Here is an 8,844-nt window from a genome sequence, read left to right on the forward strand (position 1 = left end):
AGGGAGGGCCCCGGGGGAGGAAGAGGAGGCCCGGGGGGGAGGAAGGGGCTGGAGCGGGGAGCAGGGCCCGGGGGTGGCCCGAGGGGCTGAGGACGGGGGGCAGAGGCGGTCTCGGGGGGCCGGAGTGGCCGAGGGAGGGGGAGAGGGGACCGAGGTGGCCCTGGGTTCGTCCTGGGGGCAGGGAGCTGGGGGGGCCCTCGGGCAGGGGGCTGAGGTGACCCTGGGGTGGCTCTGGGGTGGCCCTGGGGGGCAGGGGACTGGGGTGGCTCTGGGGCCATCCTGAGGGCAGGGAGCTGGGGGGGGAAGGCCTGGGGCAGGGGGCTGAGGTGATCCTGGGGGGTAGGGAGTTGGGGTGGCCCTGGGGACAAGGGGCTGGGGTGACCCTGGACTAGTCCTGGGGGACAGGGGACTGGGGTGACCTRGGGGTGGGAGCAGGGGTGATCCTGGTTGTTGGGAAGCCCCCAGGGGTGTTTGTGAAGGTAGCGGGGGCAGTGGTGATCCTGGACATGGCAGGAGTGTCTGGGGGGAAACAGAGCATGGGGTTCGCCCTGCAGTGGGGCAGGGAGCTGGGGTGACCCCGGGTAATGGCAGAGGCATCCCTGGGGCAGGGGTGGGCTGGCACGTAGGGGACGGTTGGAGCTGAGATGACCGTACACCCATGCTGGGGGCAGCAGAGCCGAGTGCCAGGCATGCACATCTGGTGCTGGAGGTTGCCTGCTGGCACTCCTTGTCTGTACGCTGCTGCTGACACCCGCAGGCTCTGCCCTGAGCGTGGCAGGGACACAGACACAGCTGAGAGGACTCTGAGACCAGAGTAGCTCAGATATGGCATGCCTGCTTGGCGTACACACCCAGGGAAGTTACTGTGAGCTGAGCTAAGGTGGGGGTTAGAGCTCTGTAGTTCCGTCTGTGCATGCAGTTACCGCGCAGTAAGCGTGAGACGGCGTACTGAGCCACAGGGAGAGCTGCCCTGCACTCACCACTCACTGCGCGCACGCTGGAAGAGGAAGAAGCCCGTGCAGGGACCTCATGTGTCAAAAATCCAGAGCTTAGCTAGCTGACTTCTCAGCAAATGCCTTTTGTAGGCAGGTACATGGGCTGGCAAACAGTCTGTACTTGAAGATGCGTTTGTGGCACAGGTGAATAATCTGAGGCAGGTATTGACTCCAAGAGCTGGGGCCTCAAAAGAGCAGTTAGAACAGCTCTTAACAGATTGAAGAACAGCTCTGTTCAGGCTGGTGGTGAATATTCTTGTCTGTATGAAGGTGTGCTGGTCAAAGGTTACTGCCAGATCTCACTGCCTCTCTGCTCTGCCACTGGAACTCTTAGGAACCCATCCAACTCACGCATTAAATTAGTCAGATTAGTTCAGACCAGCAATTTAAACCCTACAAATGAACACAGTTCAGCTGGGGAACACTCACATTATCTGCTCAGGGGCAGGTTGGGCATTTGTAGTGTCTTCCTGCTAGCTCTGTTCTTCCCATCGTTTGGATTCAGAGTACCCTCAAGCGGCACAGCTTCACCCATTTGTTTAGCACCAGGATGAGAACCACACCGGGACTGTTCCACACTGCCTGTGGGACAAAAGACCTATGTTGACTACTGACCACCTCTGAATCTAAATACTCTGATCAGAGTTTTCTATTATAGAACTGGTGGTGCTTAATGAGCATATAGGTAAAAAGCATGCACAAGTCTGATAAATCTTTGTTTTCTTCCATCAAGCTTCCAATCCCTTTATTCAGAGAGCCAGATGTTACGCCAGGCCTGTAAGAAGGAAAAAGAAAGGTACGTCTGGATTATGAGGCCCCGTTTTAAAATGTTTTACTCTTGACTCTATCGGAGTTGTACCCTAATGCAGCAGGAAGAGGGGGTATTTGGAGAAACTGGCTAGACTTGGCTAGACAAAGACATGGTGACAGTCCCACTTCAAAGGGGAGATTGGACTAGAGACTTTGCAAGGTCCCTTTTTGCAGTTCTGTGAATCTATAAATAATTCCATGCAAGCTCAAAAGTTTTTCAGAAAATTCAGCAGTTCATGAATATGTGGCAAATTAGCAGCTGTCTTCAGCAGTTCTGATCTCACTGGGCTATATACCATGTTGTAAATCCAGAGTACTGAAGGCAAGAGGCTAGATCCCATTTTATTAACTGAATTTCTCTCATCTTGGTTTGATCTTAGAACTGCTCGCTGAGTTCATCCTTTGGAGCATCCAGTCTATTTTCTTTGCAGTTTGTTTCCTCTGATCTAGTTTGCGAGCATGACTCAGAGCTCTCACTTAGTACTGCTGTCCCTTAAATGTTTATCTTTTCTTTGTAGACTTCCCCAGTCATTTAGATGACCTTCCTCCAACGATGCTGAAGAAAGATTACGCCAATGTACCAATAATAAATAGGTATGATGTAGGGAAAGGGAATGACTATTCTCTTCCAAGCTTTGTATCTTAGACGTACACTGCCACAATATGCAGTAACTGTTGCCTCCTCAATACTTAAATAACTGATATGCAGTTTAGCAGAGAATTGCAAACTTGTTTTGAATGTCAAATTTACAAAAGCAGTCACTGATTAGGGATGTGTTAGGATTTTGTTTACCTAACGTAAGATACACTGAGCCTATTTCTCAGAAGCACTCATTGCTCATATCTTCTACAGACATCACAGTCCATGGAAATAATGTATGCCTCTCTTGAAATCAGGTGCTAGAGAGTATATAGTTAAACACTCAAAATGAATGGCTGCTTCTGAAATTTGGACCCAGAGGTTTTGTGTTTTTAGGCTTTGATTCCATAACTGCTCATGTGTGATGCATGGGGAGCCCCAAGTGGCAAAAATGAGACTTTCACAGATCTTTGGAAGCGCAGGTCTTGAAATTAATCATTTTGTCCTTGACTACTTACATGAGGGTTAATCTTCAGCACCCAGTTTGCACATAATGTTTTTTTTGGAACTGCTGAGACTTCATCATGATTTTAAATAATTCCTGCTGTGCTTCCCACAACAGCAAAACTGCTTGCTATACATCTGTAATCTTAGATGTGATTTTTCTTAGGAATACAAGAAATAGCTATGGCTGACTGTTTTAGGGGGTAGGCAGGTTGCTCTAAATTTGTAGAATAAATTGAAGTTCCTTGAATAACTTTGAGAAAAGTTAATTTGTTCTGAAAACCTAACTTTATTTCTGTTGTTAAATACACTTTTTTTCTTGCTTATAAACTGATCTGTAACCTCCTTGCAGTGTTGATGATGTAGTGAAAAGATTATTGTCGCTGGAAATGGCAAACCAGGTTAGTGTCATTCTGCTTGCCTAAAAACTAAGGTTTAGTGGCACAGTCATGTAAGACTGGCCTATATGGTTAAATGCCCTTCATTTACTTTGTTTTTAAATGTTGCTAAGTGACTGCAAAGTATTAAATACATGATGGTATTTAGTCTTGCATACTCTTAAAATTTATCATAAAGTAAAGTCTCCTTTATGATAATAATTACACATTAAAATGAAAGAAGAAAATATTAAAAAAATCACAGGTGGAAATCCAGCTCCATTATGTTACTGCTGATGTTTGGCCCATGTTTCAGAAAATAGTACACTGGACAGCAGATTTTCTGCAAATGACTTTTTTTTTGTATGTTGAGAAAACATAGTAAGTCAGAAAGGCAGGACAAAGATCTTGCCCCTTCTTGCTGCTTACCACATAAACCTGAAAGGTTGCAACAAACAAAGGCGACTGCTGTGTGAGATCAGCCTTGGTTCTTTGTCTTCTGTTCATGAGAATGGCAGGGCCTCTTCAATCCCCTTCTTTTATAGTCTTAGGAAGAAGGATGTGGCTGTACTCTTGACTTAAAGGAGGGTGATTCTGTCTTCTGCTGAGATCTTTTCTGTGCTGCTTCCCTGCTATACTCTGCTGTGAGCACTATCCTGCATGCAATAGGTTCTTTTTTGCAGCATTTTTTGCATATTTGGGACAGACATTGAGTAAAGCTAGTAATTACAAAGCCTTTATCTGGGCACCTGGGGAGGGAACTAGGGTGTCTCATACCTATAATGCTCCTGAAGAACTGACAAGCTCTTTTCTGTTATCCACAGAAGGAGAAGATGAAGATAAAGACTCAGCAGCTAGTGGAGAAGGTCAGGAGGTCTCCCAATGACAATGGCTCCTTTGAGGTGCAAAGTAAGTTAGAGAAGCAGAAGGAGGTTGTTGGCAGATGACATTTCTCTTTGGTTTTGTTCAGCTATTCCCACCTCATCACTTGAAGTTTCCTATATCAGTTAGGAGAATCTCTTTCAGGAGAGCACCTGGGAGGCAGGTAGCCTGCAGTATGCACTGAAAGACCTATTCAGGATTTGGGAATGTTGCAGTGACAGTGCATGTACTTACTGGCAGAGGGAGCAGTTTGAACACATGTTGTTAGAGTCTGTGGCTAGAGAAGTGCTGAAGAAATCTGAAAGCCTCAGGTTACTGCCTGCCCACAACAGGGGAGTTCAGTCTGTGTTTATTTATCGGTACAAATGAATGACTTTCCTAGATGTGTTGGAGAGAAAAGTCACATAAGATTTTTTGATACTATCACTGCATTACTCAATGTGATATTGTGAAACCACCTCTTTTATCAGTGCTTTCTCATAAGAGAATCTTTTGTGGCTCTGCTTCACATAGTTAGGGTAATGCTTCTCTAAAATAGTCCATACTGCTGCAATTTTTTTACACTGGTGTATACCTTCTACTTTTGTTTCCATGGCTTCTGCACCTGCAATGTTCAATCTATATCTGAATGAAGCAGGGGCATGAAGAGAAAAGTGCATGACAGGAGCTTTGTTGAAAGATCACTTTCTGGATTTGGAAACAGAACCTTTTTCTGCCCATATATGAATCTTTTCCAGAGATAGTAGAGCCAGTGGCCAGGCTGCTGCAGAACAGTTCACTTGGCAGAGTATTTTCTATAATTTTTGGAGGGATTCATCTACCTCAGCCCTATAAAATACTTAACTTTACATTAAAGCTCCACATAATTTGGCAATATTTTCCTCCATGACTGCATCTGTAAAAGAGATGTGCTTAGCAGGGCTCAACTCAGGCTGGTGAAAGTGATGTGAAGCACCAGAAATTCAGTGGCACAATTGACTCCGTTCCAATTATATCTATTACAAATGTCTGCTAGGCTGCTTTCCAAATCTCTACTCTATATCCACCCTCCAAAGGCAGCATGTGCATTATTCTGCTTGAAGTGCTCATGTGACATGAACCATTGTACTGCATTCAATACAAAAATGAAATATCAAGTTTAGCCATAGAAATTGAAATCCCTTTTCCATAAGAGAGCTCTGGCTGAAGCACGGTGTAGGGACAGTGCAGGGGTGAAGCCCGTATTGCCACTGACCCAGATGCACTCCTTTCTCATGAATAAAGGCCTTCAGTTTCTCAGGCTGCCACTAGCACCTTTTTCCAAAACATGAAATTACAAAAAAATTTAAATATAGCTTGATGCTGCTGTTAGAAAGAAACTCATAAACTGTGTCTGTTCCTCCAAAGCTTAAACGAAGTGAAGAGAAATGCATGTAAAGTCACTGGTAATTAAGTAAGGCAAGAGGCATTCTAGGGATAAATTCATATGGTATGTTGTTAAAATTTTAAGCACTAATTAAGCAGCTTTACAGTAATAGTTCTCACTTGAGCTTATGTAGTTTATATTTTATGGTTTGTTTTGCATTTATTTAGAAAGCTGTGCAGTAATATTTGCTGTGGTGCAGTGGGCACCCATAAGGACAGCAGTCCTCAAAGGGCAATTTGAAATGGAATGAAAATGATACTGTCTCACACTAGGAAGCTGCTGCTTTCACGCAGTTTCTTATGTCTGTCCTTTATAGTTGCTATGTTGACTGCCAAGATTCGCACTTATGAGGAACATCTTCAGAAGCATCCCAAGGTATCGGTAATCTGAGCCTACAAGTCTGAGACAGCAGCTGTGCTGGTTGTTTTCTGAGTTTAGAGCAAAAGGATTTTAACTCTGGGTATGGGGAGGGTAGAAACTAAATGGGTTTGTAAAATAGCTGTAACTGTTTCCTCATGCCAGGCTAAGAAGTTGCTGGCTCAGTCACAACTGAAATATGGAATGTGCTCTTTTTGTTACTGGCTTGGTGGAAATGGCTGGGCAAATACCTTTGAACAGAGTTTAGCTACRTCTGTTCTTGTTGCAGATATGGTTTCATTGCTTAGTTTTCAACATAACTGATGTGAGCACTTCAGCTGTATTCTCACTCTSTTCTGCCTGTGAAAGTGTTTAGCAGACAGGACTGTATTAACATCATAATGACTGGTTTCCTACCTAAAGTTACTGGGGTTCAAAGCCCAAATGCAAAACATCACAACCTATAAGCTTATGAACAAGATATCTTAAAGGTTCTTAATGCAGTTGGAAAAGGTGGGAAATGTATTATTGAAGTATATTTGAAAAAGTTCATAATTATTTGTTACTTATAAAAGTGTGAAGGGTAAACCAGAAAAGAATTCAGTTTTAAGAAGGCAGAAGTTCTACCAAATGTTTCAGCAGAAAGTGACCTTTTGAAATTACTTGGATCAAGCCTGCTTCTTACAAGAATTGCTTGTATAGGGTAGAGAGGAGATTTCTTCCATGATGGATTGCCCTTAATGACATGGTTCAAGTTATGCATGCTCCCTTCCAAAGAAAAACCCAAACTGTTAGATGGAGCCAAGTCACATTTTATTTTCATATTTATTTTCATATTTCATATTTAAATTCTTAACAAAGGTARTGCTTCTGTGTTATTTCTGGAACTATACATTTCAGGACAAGCACAGTTTTTAGCCAGTAGGCCTTCCTTATAGTCTTTTCCTCCTAGCCATTGCTGCATTTGCCAGCAGAGTGGAAAGTGAAAGTGAGATTTAGGGGAAAAAATGCACCACTTGAAACTGTATACTAGTTGAAAATAGTCTTTGGGGTTGGGGGCGGAAGGTGCAAGTGCAAAACATAAAAAAAGCAATTCCAATGAAAAGTAAATTAAATCTTCTTGTAATGACCTAAAGTGCTTGCAATATCTGAATTGTTCTAAGATATTGTCTTTAATCTGATTGTTTCCTTTTAGCCATGATCTGGTTCATTTTAAGTAATTTATTGGAATGGAAGTACAATTTATCTGCAATCTAGTGAACATTAAGTCCTTTGCAGGATAAAAGTAACCGTCGTCACATGCTGATGGATATGGATCGCCGGAAGAAACTCCTTGCATATCTTCGTCGTGTCCGCTATGATATCTTTGAAAACACTTGCAAGCAGTTGAATATCCAGTACACTTTGCCCCCTGCCTACTCCAGAAGGATCACCAAGCGCTGGCTCGTTAAGAAGGCTTTCTGCCTCAGGGTATGGAGCAATCAAAAGGAGAAAGCCACAGAGCTGGACAGGAGCAAATCTCTTTTGTAGAAGAGCATAGTTAAGACAATTAGAAAAAGTCAATAGATAAAAATTATTTTAAGCTGTCTTGAATTTRGAGCGACAGTGATAATATCTGTAGAGTAATACATAAGCTCTACAAAGAGCTCCCAAGAGGCAGTTAAGTAGTGGGCAGTGAGGCTTGTGCTGCAGATGTGCTCTGCTTGAGACCTGGAAGTTGTGCTGCCAGTTTGTTCAGAAACGTATTTGTGCACTGACTCAGAACAGCCTTTCTTCAACCCTGATTAGAGCAACTAGTATGTGAGACTATTACATCCGATGGCGCCTTGGGAACAGAATGTGGGTATGGCCAGTGTCTGATCTCTTTCGCTCTCCATGAATTGGCGTAACTGCTGTGTGCAATATCCTTTGGTGTAACTCTAAGTGGAATGAAAAAGCTGGACAGTTCCTCCAATTTATAGCTAGTAAACTTCAGTCCACTAAAATTATAATTAATGGATGGGGTAGGTAGAACAGAATACCTGAGAATGGTACCCTAAAACCAGGGCTGTTTGGAGTCCCGGAAGGAGGAAGAGTGTGGGAAGGAGCTGATGAGACTGAAAAGCACCGGGTGCTTTCCGGCCGCAGCTGCAGAACTCCCAGCTCTGTGCTGTAACAGCCAGCAGCGGTGCAGGATCCTCCTGACAGCAGCACCCAGCTTTGCCTCTTCCCTTCTCTCACCTTCTTGTGCTTCTCCTGCAGGTTTTTAAGGAGGTGCAGAAGCTGAAAGCACCAGAGAGACTAAAGCAGAGGCAAGAGTGGCGAGCAAGAGCAAAGGCCAGAGCTGAAAAGGAGAAACAGGCGCAGCAAAGCGAGGGGACCCCTGTGTAGCAGCAGGCTGAGGAGATCTGGTTCTGCCTGCCTGTGACAGAGCCAGTCGCTTTAAAAAAAATAAATAACTAAAGACACGGTGTCCTCTGTCCTCACGTTTATGTACGATCTGCAGCACATGTGAGTACCCAGAAACACACAGTAAGTGATGTGATTCAGAGCTTTCATGCAAGGTTGCTGCTCAGACTCTCCCTGAGCAGTTTGTTCTGTGTGCAGTGTGTGCACGCACATGGGGTGCGCTTGGGTGTGTGCAGTGTGCTTGTGCACGCACAGTGTGTGTGTGCACGCGTGTGCAGGGCGCTTGTGCGTGTAGCGTGCTTGTGCATGTGTGGTGTGTGCCTGTGCATGCAGTGCTCGGTCACGTGCGGTGTGTGGGTGTGCGTGTGCAGGGCGGTTGCGCGTGCACGCTGTGCGCCCGTGCACCCCCGTGCCGAGCRCTTGTAAGCGCAGTTGCACGTGCGGCGCGTGTGTGCGCATGCGCGGGCCGTTCCTGTGCGCGCGCGCAGGGGCGGGGCTTGCACGCGCGGCGGTGCCCCGCCCCTCCCCGCCCTGCCAAGACGGCGC

General features: G+C 45.2%; 1 protein-coding gene across 1 annotated transcript; it reads left to right on the forward strand.

Moving 5' to 3' along the window:
• The first annotated feature begins 1,689 nt into the window (after positions 1-1,689).
• MRPS15 (mitochondrial ribosomal protein S15) lies at positions 1,690-8,362 on the forward strand. The gene is made up of 7 exons (XM_026085926.1): positions 1,690-1,791; positions 2,324-2,399; positions 3,242-3,290; positions 4,091-4,175; positions 5,870-5,928; positions 7,189-7,380; positions 8,152-8,362. The coding sequence occupies exons 2-7, from the start codon at positions 2,359-2,361 to the stop codon at positions 8,278-8,280; spliced, it is 555 nt and encodes a 184-aa protein (XP_025941711.1). The 5' UTR covers positions 1,690-1,791; positions 2,324-2,358; the 3' UTR covers positions 8,281-8,362.
• The last annotated feature ends 482 nt before the right edge of the window (positions 8,363-8,844 follow it).

This window comes from Apteryx rowi, unplaced genomic scaffold (assembly GCF_003343035.1).
Source record: "Apteryx rowi isolate R43461 unplaced genomic scaffold, aptRow1 scaffold_68, whole genome shotgun sequence".
Taxonomy (NCBI): domain Eukaryota; kingdom Metazoa; phylum Chordata; class Aves; order Apterygiformes; family Apterygidae; genus Apteryx; species Apteryx rowi.